Source organism: Gossypium hirsutum, chromosome A10 (genome assembly GCF_007990345.1).
Source record: "Gossypium hirsutum isolate 1008001.06 chromosome A10, Gossypium_hirsutum_v2.1, whole genome shotgun sequence".
Lineage (NCBI taxonomy): Eukaryota > Viridiplantae > Streptophyta > Magnoliopsida > Malvales > Malvaceae > Gossypium > Gossypium hirsutum.
Window position 1 is genome coordinate 14,884,468 of NC_053433.1, and position 19,380 is coordinate 14,903,847.

The 19,380-nt window shown below is 31.5% G+C and overlaps 1 protein-coding gene and 1 long non-coding RNA gene across 14 annotated transcripts; both read left to right on the plus strand.

Annotated features, from left to right (window-relative positions):
- The first annotated feature begins 1,280 nt into the window (after positions 1–1,280).
- LOC107897501 (probable WRKY transcription factor 51) lies at positions 1,281–3,579 on the plus strand. Its single transcript, XM_016822985.2, has 3 exons — positions 1,281–1,577; positions 1,757–1,903; positions 3,301–3,579. The coding sequence occupies exons 1-3, from the start codon at positions 1,363–1,365 to the stop codon at positions 3,461–3,463; spliced, it is 525 nt and encodes a 174-aa protein (XP_016678474.1). The 5' UTR covers positions 1,281–1,362; the 3' UTR covers positions 3,464–3,579.
- Positions 3,580–9,404: 5,825 nt separating this feature from the next.
- LOC107897502 (uncharacterized) lies at positions 9,405–19,175 on the plus strand. Of its 13 annotated transcripts, none has more exons than XR_005903207.1 (8): positions 9,406–9,643; positions 11,617–11,690; positions 11,819–12,059; positions 17,431–17,573; positions 17,661–17,905; positions 17,985–18,329; positions 18,404–18,505; positions 18,660–19,175. It is a non-coding gene; the product is annotated as an uncharacterized lncRNA (long non-coding RNA). The 13 variants fall into 13 exon arrangements; XR_005903211.1 differs by having other exon boundaries at positions 9,408–9,643; positions 11,612–11,690; positions 11,954–12,059; XR_005903212.1 differs by having other exon boundaries at positions 9,408–9,643; positions 11,954–12,059.
- Positions 19,176–19,380: the final 205 nt, after the last annotated feature.

The window sequence follows — 19,380 nt, forward strand, 5'->3', positions numbered from 1 at the left end:
ATTTTGAATGGTACATAATAAACTTGAGCCTTTGTCAACACCCCACCAAAGCTTTATTAGCAATTTTATTCTTTTTAGAATTCAATAATGGCGATTTCTCATTCTTCTCGTTGGTCAAATAGTTCATCCACTCATCCTTATAATGTACAATTTTATTAAACATTTTTCTATCTCCAAAACCAAGATCATGGCCCTTTTTGGTATAATAAAAGATAAAAGTACAATGTCTAATAGAAATTGTTTTTATGGGATTTATAATTACTTTGTTAAAGATGTATGAATCTAAAATGCAATTATTTTTATTATCATGAAATACCAAACATCTTTTTAATAAATTTTAGGTACATGAGATTAATCTTTAAAATTTCACAATTACAATATTTTTTTCTCAGCCATAATTAATGTTATTATTAAAACCCATAAAGGGTGAGATTAGCTCAACGAAAGCAACAATTGCAACAAAATACCAGACCAACACCAAAATAAGGCCAAGAAACTCCTGAATCCTACAATTGAAACAGCTCACCAAACAACACCCAAATATCATATACTTAACTCCATTGCAAAAAGCATAGACGAATAAACACCAAAAATACTTGCAATGAAAGCATTTCTCCACCCCTTGCCAGCAGAAACCCCAAATAAAAAAAGGTCCCATGCCCATAACAAGCTCTACCCATCGGTCCCTGCCAAAGGAGCCATGGCCAAGAAAGCTATCAAGCTTAATGCAATCCACAAAGCTTGTTGAGACTTTTCCTTAAGGTCAGCTCTTTTGAGTTCAAGTCCCTTTCACCGGCAAGTTTATTGAAATAGAAGCAACATTGGCCAACCTAATAACAAAGGTCCAACAAAGAAAACCCAACATGCAGCGAAAAAATTCAAAACCTACTGCCATTAACAGTACAAACCACAAATTTAAACATCTCGAATGTGTGCAACGAATTGCAAGTTAAATGAATCCGATCCGATCAGAAAGAGCCACTTAAATATGGAACCCATATGTGCTAAAATTTGTGATCTAAGGAGCTTAGACACAATACTTTCTACTAACAGCGGTTCCCGCTTATAAAGGACAAAAAAAGAAACAGATTGAGTATCATTTAAGTGGTCCCAGATTCGAATGCACTAAAGTTTATCCCATACGTCATGCACATGACGTCATTCAACAGATCGTGACACGTGGCAGAACTTAAGCACCTTCGACGCATCCCTCCAGGAAATGTCCATGAAGGGAGAAAGATAATTATTTAATTAGAATATTTTTATGAAATATAAATTGCATAAAATAGTTGAATCTATGCCTAACGAGTTTGCCTTCCTACACACTGTCAAAGACCAAAGTCCACCTCTCCTTGCAAATTAATGGACTTCTCTCGGGAGAGCTCAAACCCTAACCTTAATATCACCTTCTATCCCGATAACTTGGATCCGGTGACCGAGTTCGAGCTGTCGGATTATCTTATGCTCGACGGTGGGGTTTTCGAGGAAGACTCATCATCGCAAAGTATAGAATCGTTGGAGAAGGGCTTGGGAGGAGCTAACGAAGTTAGTGGTGCAACATCAAAAACCCCCATCATGCAAGTGATATAAGCTCTTTTTTCTTTTTTCTTCTTTCTTTTTTCTTTTTTCTTTTTTTTTTTCACTTTCTTCTTGAAAACCCATAAAAAGAAGTAAATAATTAAGTAAATAGTAATAGTTTTCATTCTTGTTTAAGCAATAATGGGTCTTCTTTTTTATTTTTCCTAAAAATTTATAGAAAATGCAAGACTGAAACGAGGGAAAAGAAGTTGGAACAGAGGCATCGGGTTGCATTTAGAACGAAATCGGAGATAGAAGTCATGGATGATGGATATAAATGGAGGAAATATGGGAAAAAGTATGTGAAGAACAGCCCAAATCCAAGGTAAATTTTGTACAAATTAATTAAGATAAAATATATAAGTTATTTTGGGACGTTGCCTTTACCTTATTGCATCAAGTGATGAACACATTTTGGTGATTTATATTAATTCATTCGATATATTATAGTTTCAACTTCATAAATAACTTAATAATTTTCTCACATTTCTTTCTCGTGATCATTTGAAAATTATATATAATTCAACTATGCAGACAACCTGCGTCTCATAAAATTACCGGTTGCATGTTGGATTTTGTTATTATTATTTAAAAAATAATAATTTATTGTAATATGTTAGTATGTTCCTAGTGAGTGTAATTTAATTGTGGATCAACTGGCAAAAATTAGTCTCTCTTGGAAATTATCTCTTCAGCTTCTTGAAGCTCCACCTGATTTGGTGGTTTCAGCTATTGAATAAGACTAAGTTTTTAGGATTTTTTTAAGAGGTTTCAATTTATTTTTTGAATTATTCTCACAAAAAAAATTGGAATCCAAAATACGACTGCAATATTGGTAGACGTTCATGCTAAAAGATTAAGATTAGTGTGTCTCTCACAGGTCCCTCATGTCAAAACTTATACATTGAATCTTTTAATAATTTCTTTCTTATTATATGAATTAACTTGGTATGTACTCAAAACTTTAAATTATCACAAAAGAACTTAAAATAATATATTCTTCTTAAAATAGAAGTTACAATGAATCAATTCAAAATATCTACAGTTTTTTTAATCTTATATTATCTATAATATTTTTTCTTTAATCTTATATTATCTATAATATTTTTTCTTATATAATATAAAATGGCGATGAATTAAATTAAATCCATCACATCATAGAGTAGGATGGTAGCATAAATGGGTGAAGGGGAGCCAAGTTGGGACGCCCCATAAACTAAGTACCATCATCATTCAATCATCCATGAAGTAGATTGCGAATCAATGCAAGAGGCATTAGTTAATAGTTCACTCCACACACACACAATGGGCTGCACCATCATCATCAGCAGCAGCAGCTAAGCTGTAATATCTATCTAGATAATTATGTTATATATAGAATCACTTAAACAACCATACACTCTCTAAGCTTTATATAATATGCATACGCTAACAAGATTATATGTACATTTGTGTGTCTTTCATGACCTACTAAACAGCTTTGAGTTTTGAATTTTAGACTCTAAGTTTAAAGTCTTGTGCTTGAATCTTAAAACAGAGGAAAAGGGTGGGATTATAGATGAAGAAAAATAACCCCATTATAAACAATAACTTATACATAAAAAATAACATTTGTATACGAATATGGCTATGAAGTTATGTGTTACTACTGTATTCCCAACTTTCTTCTTGGGTAGTTCATGAACGATAAGCCTATATGAATAAGTATTATATATTATGCAGGAACTATTATAAATGTTCAAGTGGAGGATGCAATGTGAAGAAGAGGATAGAAAGGGACAGAGATGACCATAGTTTTGTGATAACTACCTACGAAGGTTCTCACAATCATGACAGCCCTTTCACGGTTTATTATAATCAAATGCCTCCAAATGCTTGGACCTAGCAAGCTTCTCCATCCTCTTCTTCTTTTACAAGAAAAAACAAAAATATATACATACATAAATACATGTATGTATTGTTTATTAGGAGATGCTTCTTCTAATCATCATGTTTGCTTAACATGGCCATCTACTTTACATATTTTACGTAATTATATGTATAGTATATATGGGGTCTATTTTATTAGTGCCTGTAAACACATTTAGTCACCAATTTAAGAAAATGTTTTACCATATTCAAAACATTACTTTCACCGAATCCAAGAAAAAGTAATAGCATCAATCACATTTTTCTTATATATATATATTAGAATTAAATAATCTGAATCCTTATTTAAATAAAATACAGTGGTAAAATAAAATAAAAGTAAAATCCATATAGAACTACACTTCTTTTATTTTATTTTAGAATAAGGTTTTTTAAACCTTATTAAACTCCATTTATTTTATATTGATTAGAATAAGGTGTTTCAATCTTACTAGAATATGGCTTTACAAGCCTATAAATAGACATAATCTATTCCTCTTGTAATGATTCGAATTCGACATAGTGAATTTTCTTCTCCTCTGCCCGTGATTTTTTCCCAAAAGGGTTTCCACGTAAAAATCTGTGTGTTCTTATTTTATTTTATTTTACTTTTCACAAATTGGTATCAGAACTTCCGAGTTGTTCATCTCGATCACGGTAATGGCGTCTTTGAAGTATGAAATTCCACTGTTGGATCGCAACACTAGATTTGCGTTGTGGCAGATTAAGATGCAAGCAGTTCTTGCGCAAATGGATCTGGAGGATGCCCTACTAGGGATAGATAAGATGCTTTCGACATTAACAGATGAAGAGAAGAAGCGTAAGGATCGAAAGGCGTTAACACAATTACATCTACATTTGTCCAACGAAATTTTGCAGGATGTGATGAAGGGGAAGACCGCCACTGCATTATGGAATAGATTGGAACAAATATGTATGTCAAAAACTCTAACAAGTAAGTTACATATGAAGCAGCGTCTTTATGCTCATCGTTTGGAGGAAGGTGCATCTGTACACGAACACTTAACAGTGTTTAAAAAAATTCTCTCAAACTTGAAGGCCATGGAGGTTCAGTATGATAAGGAAGATCTAGGGTTGATTCTACTTTGTTAATCGCTCCCGTCTTATTCAACCTTTAGAGATACGATTTTATATAGCCGCGAGTCTCTCACAGTTGATGAGGTTTATGATTTTTTGACCTTGTATGATAAGATGAAGCATCTTGTGGTTAAACCCGACTCTTAGGGAGAAGGTCTCATTGTTTTTGGGAGACAAGATCGGAATGTTGATGATGATCGTGGAAGGACACAGGAACGGAATCCTCGCGGTAAATCTAAGGGTAGATCGAAGTCTTCAAATAGAGGTAAAACTTGTAACTTCTGCAAGAAGAAAGGGCACATTAAATCTGAGTGCTATAAGCTACAGAACAAGATTAAAAGGGAGGCTGCGAATCAAAAGGGAAAACAACTAGAACATTTCGATGAAGCTGATGTTGTAGAAGACTACAGCAATGGTGAACTTCTAGTTGCTTCTGTCAACAATTCTAAAGTGAGCGAGGAGCGGATACTTGATTCAGGCTGCACTTCTACGTGAGTCCTAATCGGGATTGGTTTAAAACTTACGAACAGTGTCTGAATGTGTTATTTTGATGAGAAATAATATTTCATGTAAAATCATAGGTGTTGGAACAATTAAAATTAAGATGTTTGATGGAGTTGTCAGAACACTTAGTGATGTACGACATGTTCCAGAATTGAAGAGAAATTTAATTTCGTTGAGTACTCTTGATTCAAAAGGGTAAAGATACACAGCTGAAAGTAGAGTTTTAAAAATTTCCAAAGGTTCCCTTGTTGTGATGAAAGGGCAGAGAAAGACTACCAAGTTATATGTTTTGTAGGGTTCTACTGTTACTGATGATGTAGCTGTCGCTTCCTCTTGCTTGTCAGATGATGATATTACTAAACTTTGGCATATGAGCCTAGGGCATATGAGTGAGAATGGCATGACAGAATTGAGTAAAAGAGGACTTCTTGATGGGCAAGGAATTTGTAAACTGAAGTTCTGTGAGCATTGTGTTTTTAGGAAGCAAAAGAGAGTTCGATTCATCAGAGGAATCCATAACATGAAGGGAACATTGGAGTATATTCATTCTGATCTGTAGGGGCTATCTAGAGTTCTTTCGAGAGGTGGAGCTAATTATATGCTAACTTTTATTGATGATTTTTTCAGAAAATTTTGGGCGTTCTTCCTGAAGCAGAAAAGCGATGTGTTTTCCGCATTTAAGTCTTGGAAAATTATGATTGAAAAACAAAAGGAAAGATAAATAAAATACCTCCACGCAGACAATGGCTTAGAGTTCTGTTCTGATGAGTTTAAAAGATTGTGCAAGTCAGAAGAGATCGTGAAACACTTGATAGTTAGTCATACTCCACAGCAAAACAGCGTTGCAGAACGAGTGAATAGAACGATCATGGAGAAGGCTTGATGTATGTTGTCAAAAGCCAACTTACCGAAGTCGTTTTGGGCAGAAGTAGCCTCTACTGCATGTTTTTTGACCAACCGATCTTCATCCTTTACCATTGAGAAAAAGACTCCACAAGAGGTATGGTCTGGTAATCCTGTTAACTATTCTGACTTAAAGATCTTTAGGTGTCCTGTGTATGCTCATATTGATAATGGAAAATTGAAACTGAGATCCATTAAATGTGTTTTTCTTGGTTATAAAGCCGGTGTAAAAGGGTATAAGTTATGGTGTCCTAAAAATAGAAAAAGTTGTGATTAGCAAAGATGTCGTTTTTGATGAAAATGCTATGCTACTTAACTTATTTCTTAAAGATTCTTCCAATAAAGAAAATCAAAAGCAGGTGAAGCATCAAATTAATACAGAGTCGACTTCTCAAGCCAGTACAAAAATTGATAATAGAGTTGCTTCTTCACCACAATACTCTATTGCCAAAAACAAAACTAGAAGAGAAATTAAACCTCCAAAGAAGTATGTCGAGGCTAATCTGGTTGCTTATGCTTTAAATATGGTTGAAGATATAGATGCAAACCGAGAGCCATCTAATTATTCTGAGGCAGTTAATTGTGAAGATTCAAAAAAGTGGATGTCTACTATGCAAGAAGAGATGGAATCACTCCACAAAAACAGAACATGGGATCTTGTGAAACTTCCTAAAGGTAAAAAGGTTGTTCGTTGTAAATGGGTATTTAAAAAGAAAAAAGGGACTCCAGAAGTTGAAGAATCCAGATATAAAGCAAGACTTGTTGCAAAGGGTTGCAGTCAAATTCCAGGAATGGACTTTACAGATGTGTTCTCCCCAGTTGTGAAGCATAGTTCAATTCAAGCTTTGGTTGGTATTGTGGCCATGCATGATTTGGAGCTTGAGCATTTAGATGTAAAAATTGCATTTTTGCATGGAGAACTTGATGAGGACATTTACATGCAACAACCAGATGGTTTTACTGTCTCAGAAAAAAGGACTATGTTTGCTTGCTGAAAAAGTCCCTTTACGATTTGAAACAGCCACCAAGATAGTGGTACTAGAAGTTTGATTCCTTTATGACTTCTCATGATTTCAAAAGAAGTAGTTTTGACAGTTGTGTTTACTTTAAGAAAAATAGTGATGGTTCTTTCGTATATCTACTTCTTTATATTGATGACATGTTGATAGCAGCAAAAGATAAATGAGAGATAAGAAAGGTCAAAGCCCAACTAAGTGAAGAATTTGAGATGAAAGATTTGGGACCAGTAAAGAAGATACTTGGTATGGAGATTCTCAGAGATAGAAAAGCAAGTAAATTGTACCTAAGTTAGAAAGGGTACATTGAGAAAGTTCTTTGCAGGTTCAATATGTAGAGTGCTAAGCCTGTTAGTACTCTTTTAGTAGCCCATTTCAGGCTTTCATCGGCTTTGTCTCCACAATCAGATGATGAGATTGAGTACATGTCACATGTTCCATACTCTAGTGCAGTGGGATCTCTCATATATGCTATGGTTTGTTTACATCAGATTTATCATATGCAGTCAGTGCAGTTAGCAGATACATGGAGAATCCCGGTAATGAACACTGGAAAGTAGTTCAGTAGATTTTAAGATACTTACGAGGTACTATTGATGTCTGCTTATAGTTTGGAAAAATTAGAGATGGAGTCATTGGGTATGTTGATGCTGATTTTGCTGGAGACCTTGATAGAATAAGATCTCTCACAGGTTATGTCTTTACAATCGGAGGTTGTACAATCAGTTGGAAAGCAACTTTGCAAACTACAGTTGCTTTGTCTACCACTGAAACTGAGTACATGTCGATTACTGAGGCTTTTAAAGAAGCTATTTGGTTGAAGGGACTCTTTAGTGAACTCAATGAAGACCTTCAAATCAGTACAGTATTTTGTGACAGTCAGAGTGCAATCTTCCTTATAAAAGATCAAATGTTTCATGAGAGGACAAAACACATTGATGTTCGGTATCATTTTGTTCGTGATATTATTGCTCGTGGTGATATTGTTGTGAGCAAAATTAGTACTCATGAAAATCCAGCAGATATAATAACTAAGTCATTTCCTATGGAAGAGGTGGAGAACTTGCTCATTGAGAGTTCACAATGAAGAACTTGTTCATTGAGAATTCGTGTCGAGGTGGAGATTGTTAGAATTAAATGACCCGAATCTTATTTAGATAAAATACAGTGGTAAAATAAAATAAAAGTAAAATCTATATAGAACTACACTTTCTTTTATTTTATTTTAATAAGATTTTTTAAACCTTATTAAACTCCATCTATTTTATATTGATTAGAATAAGGTATTTCAATCTTACTAGAATATGGCTTTACAAGCCTATAATAGACATAATTTGTTCCTCTTGTAATAATTCGAATTCGACATAGTAAATTTTCTTCTCCTCTGCCCGTAGTTTTTTCCCAAAAGGATTTCCACGTAAAAATCTGTGTGTTCTTTATTTTATTTTATTTTCACAATATATATATTATATTTTTATAAAATACTTCAATTTTGTTTTCAAATGTTAACTAGATTAAGATGATATATCAGCTTCCCAATTCAATGCATTTCTTACCATTAATTTTGTTGATAATCCTTAGGTTTTAAAAATTATAAACCAATTGATAATTTTATTATCTTTTCTAATGTGATATTGACTTTGTTTACTTTCGAGTTTAATCCACAAAGTTGTTTGGCTATTAAAGACTACAAATTTTATTTCCACAAGGCTAACTTGAAATGACATATTTTACAATTAATTCATGTTCCATATTAAATTAATATGAAATTTTATTTTATCTAATTTTTTTTGAAAAAATTCACAATATCAATGTCTAAATAACTTGTTTGAAGCTCATAAAAAAATTTAATTTGTTTGAAGCTTGACAGGTAAGCAAAGTGAATGGTACGTCAACCAATTAACATCCACAATTGATTCGTAATTTATAGGGTAAACTACATCGTAGATCATTTAATTAATATTTTTTTAACTTAACTATTAATTTTTTAATTTAGTCACTCAATTATTGTCTTTTTTTTCAGCACTCAAATATTTTTTTTTAATTTGGTCACCCACGTCACTTACACTACAGGAAATTAAGCTTTTAGTGGCGTTTGGACCAAAAATACCGCAAAAGTTACACATCAGTGGTGCTAATCGGAAAACGCCGCCAAAGGTTAGAGTTATAGCGGCATTTTTATTATAAACGTCGCAAAAGGAAGCAATAGCGACGTTTGGACCAAAAATGCCGCGAATATGTATTAAAATTTTGAAATGGCATCATTTTTAGTGGGGTTTGGACTAAAACGCCGCAAAAGTTATACATTAGTGGCGTTTTTCATAAATGCCGCAAATTTTTATTAAAGTTGACTTAAACGGTGTCGTTTTGTTAGCCCCGAAATTCCTTTAGTTTTTCCCCAAATCAGATTTCCCCGAAACCCATAAGTTATTTTTCCCAAATCCCTTTATTTATTCCCTAATTTCTTTTCCTCAATTTCCCCTTAACTGATTGAAATACCTAACTATTTTACCCAAATCCCCTTCTTTTTGTCATCTTTCAAACCCTAACCCTTTTCTCTTCTGTATAAAATCTTCACCAACAACAACAAAAAATTACTCATCGCCGTTCTCTTCGCCGAAACCAAAAAAATTTGGGTAAGTTTTCATTTCATTCTATTTTTTTATATCTTTTTTTTAAATTCATTCTATTTTTTAGTTAAGTAACTTTTTGTTTGAGCCCAATTTTTGGATGGAAATTCTTCGCTTATTTCTCTCCGCCACCACTTCAAAAGGTAAAATATTCTATTTGATTTTTTCCCTTAATCGTTTAACTTTAGTTTTGTTCATTAAAACTTTTTTCTTTCAGTTACATGTCACTTTCCTCTTTGTCTCTTCCATATTTATCAAATTAGGGTTTATGAAATTGGTACGAATTCTTTTTTTTTAATTATTATATGGATAGTTTCGTCATTTGTTAGTATTCCAGTTAATTAGTGATTAATCTTAGATTTTTTAATATGAATTGTATTGCAATGTAAGTTTAACTTTAAGGCTTCGGTGTTAGCTTCTGTAGTTATGAGTTGGATTGCCTTTATAGAAGATTTCAAAAGTATGAAATTTGATAATTTGAATTCTTTAATGTTTGCTTTTGGGGGATTTTCAGGGCTTTTTATATTCCATTTTTGGATAATTAGAGCATGTGGGGCTCTAAGCGGTTAGATCTCATTTTCCAGCTAAACACTTTGGATGACAAGGCCACTTGAGTCATACTCTATATGCATGTCATCATTTCTTATATTTTGTTTTCCTTCTTTAGTCGTGCATGGTGTGCTAGTGGATACACCTATCATTTTGAGTTGTACAGTTGTAATGCATACACCAGAAGCTATTAACTTGTTATCCCCAGCTAAAGGAAGAATTGATATGTATTGAAATGATGATGTCTCAAATATTTTACTTCTCAGCATGATCTGCGTGTTATATTTGTCAGATAACTTAGTCTACGGCTTTGTTCTTTCTAGAAAGAAAGATAATCACCTTGACAACATATTTATGAAGTTTTATACTGTGCCTCATTATGATCATGGTCTTATTAATGATTTAATGTATTTGTATTTAATTTGTTTATATATGGGGATGATTTATTTTTTATATTCCCAATTCTATTTAGCATGATTAGTAAGGATTTATTTACTTTGTTTGTTCATGCTTCTCAAAGCTTTGTTCTATTTTCTAGTATGTTACATGTTTTTTTTTGTGGCTTGTAAGTTGGTTTTTTCCCTCTCCTTGTGTTTGAAACTATTATATTCAACTTGTCCTTTGATGTCGAATAACAGAGGAAAATGCACCAAACTACCTTTGTATTGAGTGATAACAAAGATAACTGTGGGATATGGGAGGCTGTTATTGTTCTTCCCGAAAACCTCATCTGCATGGGACACCTATATATTATTATGTTAGTAATATGCTCATCTTATGAATATGTCTAATGCCTTTATTATCATATAGGACTTTTTCTTATTTCATACTTAAGAAATGGAGCATGTTTGTTTGGAATATTGGGAGTATTCACTTACAATTATCCACAATAACATGTTGGAAAATGAATGGAAAAGGAAGAAGCAAATGATAATGAAAAGAAGAATATTTTTAATACCATTAGTTCACACTTTTTGTAATTGGTTATTCCATGAAATTGACATTCTTTTTAATTCCTTTTGTTCCTTCTTTCACTTGAACCAATTGTAGAACCTATGATCTGCAACTAATTTTTTTATCTGATTAATGTTGGAACATTTTACTGACCCCAGGGTCTTTTTTAATCATCTGAATAGAGATGTTTGTTTGTGTGCATGCTCAGATTTGTGGAAATTGTTTTTATTGTGATTTCCTGTTTCAGCTTGTCTGATTCTTCATTGTATGTAATGAAATGATGATGTCTCAAGTATTTTACTTCTCAGCATAATCTACGCATTATATTTGTAAGATAGCTTAGTCTATGGCTTTGTTATGTTACTGGTTTTCAGTTCACTTATTAAGTTTCTTATGTGATTAAGATAGCCACATATAGTTATGTTATGTGATTACATCAACAAGTTTTTGATATAGGGCACGATTTTGCAGTGCAGTTACTAAGCTCTAAATATTCTATTTCTTTCTCATTTTTGGTCTGATCGAATTAAACAGAACAAAGTGTGTAAAGGTAATAGCAGTGAATTTCACCCATATTTTTATAACTGCTGCTTTCTCTTTACTTGTACTTATTTTTTATTTTCTCCTTTGATGAAATGTTGCCAACCTCTTGATTAGTTGTGTTAGATTGTTGTTTAGGAAATTTTTTAGCATTTGAGGACGCTTCACAAATTTTTGTTTTCTATTTGCAAGCTGATTTAGGTAAATATTTGCTAGCACTTGGTGTGAGTATCTACTGTTTGTGTTTATGAATGTGGATTTGTTTTATTGCAGGATTTTGGTTTCGGGAAACATTTAAGTTTGGGTTTGGAGATACATAGTTATTAGCATTAGTTGGCAGATAACATTGTCCTAGTACAGGTTGCAGTTTGTTGCGAAGGTGCGCTATCCTTTTGAATACTTGGTATAGACTAGAATTAATGGTTGTTTTTCATTACTATTTTTTGTAGTCTTCGACCACTATCACATAAGTAGCTATTAAATCTAAGCTTAGTTAATGTTTGAAAAAGAGGTGATGCGTATGTACCTAGCATGAATAAGCCTAAGACTCAGCTTAAGGGCAGTTTTATTTTAATATTGGTGATATGAATGCATTTTAATTTTAATATTTTGAATTTCAATGAACTTTTTATATTTTTAATTTTAATTTTAATTTTTTATAATTTTAAATTTATCTAAAATAATAAGAATTAAATTGAAAAAAAATATAAATATTAAGATCTAAATTTATTATTATATATTATTATTTCTTAGTGTTGAGGAACAAAAATTTACTCATTTGAAATAAATTAGTTACTAATTAAAATGGCTTAAATTAATATCATATTTCCAATTTAAAATTAAAATTAATTTTTCTTCTAATAAAATTACTCATTTCAAGGATATTAAAATTTTAAAGTAATTGTTTTCTTAAAAATATTTTATATTAATTATTATCTCATGATAATAGCTAAATAAAAAATTACAAATTAGAAGAGCAATATGATAACTAATTGTATTATTAATTTATCATTTTAAATTCTAATTTTAAATTCATTAATTTTTATATTTAGTTTTAACGTTAAAATTTTTATAGAAAAATTAATTTAAATAATATTTTTTATTTATCCTTAAAAGTATATAGTTTAAAGTATAAATTTAAAAAATAAAACATAATATAATATTTATCATAGAAATAAATATTTTTTAATTAAAATAAATTTTTTAAAGGAAAATAATATTTATCTTAATGTTAAAATTATTTTAATATTTTTCATAAATATTATCATAAAAATAAATTGATCGATTTTAATGTGTAGTATAAAGTTAAAAAGTTCATGAAATTTAATTTAAATACTAACTCAAAATAGATGAAAAATTAACAATTATTAACTTTATTAACATATAATTATTAATTTGTTAATTTTTGTCCTTTTAAGTATGGTAAACATAAAGGTGATAAAAAACAAAAATTAAAAAATTAAAAGAGTATAATTAAAGGGTTAAAATTTAAAGTTAAAATTTAAAGATGATAATCATAACTTACATAAACATTCAAAGAATAAAAAAAACTTTGGATCATAACTTACATAATTTATATAATACAAAAATATGTATTATATCATAAATTACATAACTTACATAGATATATATATCATATCATAACTTACATAACTTACATAATACATAAATATATATCATATCATAACTTACATAAAATTTTGGATCAAAATATATAAAAATCACATAAATTTGGGCAACACTATTGTTTTTTGCTACTCTTAATTATACTTATAAATAAACAACTTACCAAAATTAGTTTACACCTATTAGATTCTTGATACTTGATATATATTATCTATTTGAGTACAATGACATGATTTAAATCAATTTAGAATACTTAAGTAACCGTAATTTATTGTCAATTTTAGACTTCAAGAACTATGAAATGGATAAAAGTTGAATGAATTTGTCAATGTTAAGCAACGACTATCGAAATGGAGTATAAACTTTTCTAAATTTTTCATTTCAAAATGCAAGCCAAGAGAATATGATTCTTTGCTCGTGTAAGAAGTGTGGCAACATCAATTGGAATATTCGTGAAGTTGTCTATGAACATCTAATTGTTGATGGCTTTATTCGGGGGTATAAAAATGGATTTTCCATGGAGAGTGTACACCTCGTAGAACCTATTCAACAATTAATCCAGCTTATCCTCATAATGCTTACCACCGGTCTGTCAGAGAATATGACATGGAAGGTATGTTGCGGGATGCATTTAATATGCACAATCATGGTTTGCAATCGTTTTCACCTGAAATTATTACATCCGATGATTGTGATATTGGTGGAAATGCTTTTATCGAAACATGAAGAAGTGTACCTGATGAAAACCCAAATGGAGAAACGACGAAGTTCTACAAGTTACTTAATGAAATGAATGAAGAACTTTATGAGGGATTGAAAATTTCAAAACTGTCATTCTACATTCTTCTTTTTCACTTAAAATGTTTGAGAGGGTGTACTAGAAACTCTTTGACACTGCTGTTAGAGTTTTTGAGAGATATGTTTCCGTTTGCAAAAATCCATCATTCATGCAAAGATATGAAGAAACTGATAAAAGATTTAGGCCTTGGATACAGCAAAATTCATAATTGTCCAAATGACTGCATGTTTTATTGGGGTGATTGGAAAAATCAACAGTCTTGTCATGTTTGTGGTAAATCTCGTTGGATGAATATGAATATAGAAGATGTGAATGAGGATGAAGGTGAGGCACAGTCAAGAAAGAAGCCAATAAATATTTTGCGGTATTTTCCACTAATACCAAGGCTTCAAAAACATTTCATGTCATCAAAAACTGCCGAGTCTATGAGGTGGCATCATGATCAATGAACTGATGATGGATTATTAAGGCATCTTGTGGATTCTTTAGCTTGGAAATCATTTGACAGTAAATTTCCAAACTTTGCAAGCGATCCTTGGAATGTGAGGCTTGGGCTAGCATCTAATGGATTTAATCCTTTTAAAATCAAGAGTACTTCATACAGTACTTGGCCTATAGTGCTTGTTCCTTATAATTTGCCTCTGTGGATTTGCATGAAGCAATCTTTTTTTATCTTATCTATGATTATCCCTGGAAAGAAAGGTCTTGAGAATGATATTGACATTTATATGTAGCCACTTGTTGAAGAGTTGAAATAGTTATGGGCGGGTGTTGAAACATGTGATGTCTTGAGAAATGAGAACTTTTATTTACGTGCAGTTTTATTGTAGACTATTAATAATGTCCCGACTTATTCTAATTTATCTGGTTGGAGTACCAAAAGACATTATACTTGTCCTTGTTGTGCGGTGCAAACATGTTTGGAATGGTTATAATGGGAAGTTCTTTTATATGAGGCATTGTTGCTGGTTAGATGGAAATCATAAATTTAGACTTCAAAGGACTCTATTTGATAGTACTAAGGAGTTCAGAGAAGCTCTTGGGTAGACCATTGGATCTGAAATCTTGTTCATGTTAAAAGATATTAATTTTAGTTATTGGAAAATGAATCAACCACCCAACACACAAACAAAGAGAAGACCGGAGGAAGTGTATGTTGGCGATGTTGACCGACAGATTGATGATGAATCTGATGAAGAGGATGATCCTAATGAGGCGGACTTATGGAAAAATAGAAGTTTTTTTTTTGAGTTGCCTTATTTGGACCATCACATTTTGCGACACAATCTTGATGTCATGCATATTGAAAAACATGTTTGCAAGAACATTATCGGGACAACTTTAAATGTCGATAAAAAATCTAAAGACAATCTTTAGAGTCGACTTGATCTAGTTGACATGAGAATTCAACGTGATCTTCATCCCTAATTACTTCCGAATAGAAAGTCTTGGTTGCTGCCTTCTATTTTTGCAATGCCGAAGAAAGAAAAAAAAAGTATTTTGCACAGTGTTGAAGGATATAAAGGTCCCAGATGCATATGCATCAAACATATCTCGATGTGTGAGTCTTAAAGATTGAATAATATATTCCCTAAAATTACATGATTATCACATCTTGATGCAAGATTTACTACCAACTGTTTTACGGTGTTGTATGTTAAAAAAGGTAACGTCTTGTATAATTGAACTATCCAATATAATGAAATCTATTTGTGGCAAAATTTTGATTGTTGAAGAACTTGAGAAAGTAAAAGATTGAGCCACCTTAATTTTATGCAATTTGGAGAAGATCTTTCCATCTTTGTTCTTCACTATTATGGTGCACTTTCTAATCCATCTCCCTCATGAAGCAAAACTTGGTGGACCAATTTTCTATCGGTGGATGTATCCTATAGAGGTGCTAATTTAATTGTAAAGTTTTCATTTATTCATGAATATACCTTTAGTTGCAACTTTTGATAATGTTGTATATCGTGTTTAGGTTCCTATGCAAATTGAAGTCTTATTATCGTAATAAGCGTTATTTAGAAGGATCAATTACTAAAGGTTACTTGGTAAATGAGTGTATGACTTTCTGTTCTAGATATTTAGAAGATGTTGAAACAAGACTAAATAGACCAAGTAGAAATGCCGAAACTTATCTATTTCGAAGTTATGGAGAACTAATTGGTAAAGTTGAAATTGTACACTTAAATGATAGATCTTGGGTACAAGCACATCGATATGTTCTTTTTCACCATGATTCAATTGAACCATTACGCAAGTAAGGTTTAGAATTTGACAAATATTCATCTTTTTAATTTGTTTATCTCCTAACCAAGTAATACACTTTTTAACGTAGTGAGTACAACAAGTCTTGAGATCGCATTCATGCTCCCAAAGATTACAACATTTAGAGATTCATAAGTTATTCAAAGAATCTTTTCATGAATGGTTAGGGAAAACGGTATGGAACTGAAGCTTTCATTGACAAATAATAATGTTTTCGTATAACATTTATAATTAATCAATTTACTTTCAATTCAATAGGTTTGGAGTGGAAAGAACGTCAATGACGAAGTTAAATGACTTTTTCAAGGTCCGAATAAAGTAGTAAAAAGATATACTGCCTTCCTCATTAATGGATTCTAGTTTCATACAAAATCTCGCAAAAGATTGATGAGGACTCAAAATTGTGGAATAGTTGTTAATTTTTTAATTACAAGTTATGCTAGTGCTAGGGACAGTAATCCTGTTGAGGGAAATGTGGAGTATTACAGACTTCTTATTGACATTATTAAGTTAGATTACTATGGCAAACGGAAGGTTGTCTTATTTCGATGTGATTAGGCTGATGTTAATACTGCTCGCGGAATTAAAAAAAGACAAATTTGGTTTTACAATGGTGAACTTGTCTCGATTAATTCACACTAGACAACAATTGATAGACGAGCCGTAGGTATTTTCTTTTCAAGTCAAACAAGTATTTCACTCGAAAGATCCAACTGATGAGGGTTGGTACGTTGTACTCCGTAACACCCCTAGAGACTTGTTTGACATGGGCAATAGAAGTAGAGATGACATCAATGAAAGATCATAAACTTTTCCTTTTCCAGAACAAAACTTAAATGAAACTATCCCTAGTACTAGTACACAATTTCAATGGGTTCGCCAGGATGTGGATGAAGATATTTACGAATCATGATGTAGTAAGATTTTACGATTTTTTAATTATATGTAATATTATAATTTAAATCTTGATCTTGTTAAATATTTCAACTATTTTATATGTACTATTATTGTTGTAATTATTACTAATATTTCAACAATTTTATGTATATTGCAGATAAAATGTCTAGAAGAAGATTGTGAGATCTAAGTATTATTCAAATTCCTCTAAATTCAAAAAAAAAACAAATAGTGAACAACAGATTGCTATTGGATCTTCGAGTGTTCTGAATACAACTAATGAACCTACAGAAATTCAAAGTAATAGTAATTTTAATTTACATGCATGTTGACTTTTATTATTGATTTTTGTTTTAAATCTTATATTATAATGTATCATTTTTTTAGCTGAAAGTGGTGGGACGCGCAAAACTTAAGGATGTACGTTATTAAATGTTTTATACGAGTTAAATTCCATCGAGCGTGTCAGAGTAGCTAGAAACAGTCTTGGTCAGCCTATTGGATCAGAAGCTCGACTTTTAGCAGGATACTTGGGCATTATAGCACAAAATGCCAATTTGTTGTCTATAAACTACGAGTCATGGCATCTTATGTCTGATAGTAACAAAAATCAAGCTCTCGATAATATTAAGGTAATAAGGTGAATGTAATTTATAATACTTTGGTTTAAGTTTCATTTATATTTACTTTCTAAACTTGTGTTATTTGTAGGAGAGATTTGCTTTAGAGGTCTTGGATAATTATGTGAAGAAGGCATTAGGAAAAAAAAGAAAGACCATAAAAGTGATTTAAAGAAGGAATATTTTAAGAAAAATATCAGCCTCGAAGAGAAATTACGAAATGTCTCGCCGGCAGTTATATTTTGGAATTCAAAGAAATGAGAGGTATTACGTACTTCCAAACTCTTATATTATTTCTGTTTATAGTATTTACTATATACGTAATAATAATTTCATAATGTCGAATCATGAGCAAGTTGGAACTACAAGTAGGCAAAAACAAAAATTCACGCACGCAGCCGGGTTGAAAAGTTTTGCTTGTGTAGCTGATGATGAGGTATTTTGAATTTATTAATTGTGTCAAATATTAATCACTTTCCATTAAATAATATTTTTCCTACTATATTGTAGGAACTGTCGTTTGGTCAAAAAGTTGGACGCCTTCAGCTTTTTGACATTACACGTAGAAAGAAAGATGGATCTCTTATGACTACTGAAGCTGCAGAAATTATGGTATATTTACTTAATAAAATTTAAATTATTTTAAATATTTATCATGTTTTATTATAATGGTTTAATTTTTCATTTGTAATGCAAATAATGTTAAGTTATGTTGCATTTGTTTTGATTATATATTTCATTTCTAACTCTTTGATTAATTTATTAGGAGAAACTAAAAGATAAAAGGGCGGAGTATGAACTGATCGTTTCAAGTGATAGTTCTGTTAATCTTGACAATATTGATAACTGAATTATTACTGAAGTTTTAGGTCCTGAAAGGTATGGTCAGGTTCGATTCCAACGATCTTTCGTTAACCCAACCCAATATTTTGGATCCAGCTCACAGCAATACATGTCTTTGAGGAATCAGGCTCAAGTTAAAGTTCAGAGATTAAGAGACTAGATGGCTCATATACAAACGTGCAAAGTTGAGCAAATTTCTCAACTTAAAGTGGAGGCATCGTCAAGAGAAGCAGAGGCTCAAAGAAAATATGAAGAACTCCAGCTACAATTTAAAGTAGAAGTAGCAGTGAGGGAAACAGAAAATATGACGAATTCTGGCTATAGCTTCAGAATATGATAAAGATGTTTCAACAGTCATAGAATCCACCATCTTAGACGTTTGTTTTCTTATTGTGAGAATATTATATAACTTTTAAATATAATATATTTTGTTATTTCATTTATTAATTTAGATCATATACATATTTCTTTCGTTGGATTTGAAGTATCATTTAGATTTATAGTTTTTGGTTGGATTTGATGTTATTGGAAATTATGTTGACAATTTGGGTTCTATATGAATGAAAATGGGTTGGTAAAAAATTGCTAAAGTTAGTGGCGTTTTTTCACAAACGCCGCCAAAGAACATAACTTTTAGCAGCGCT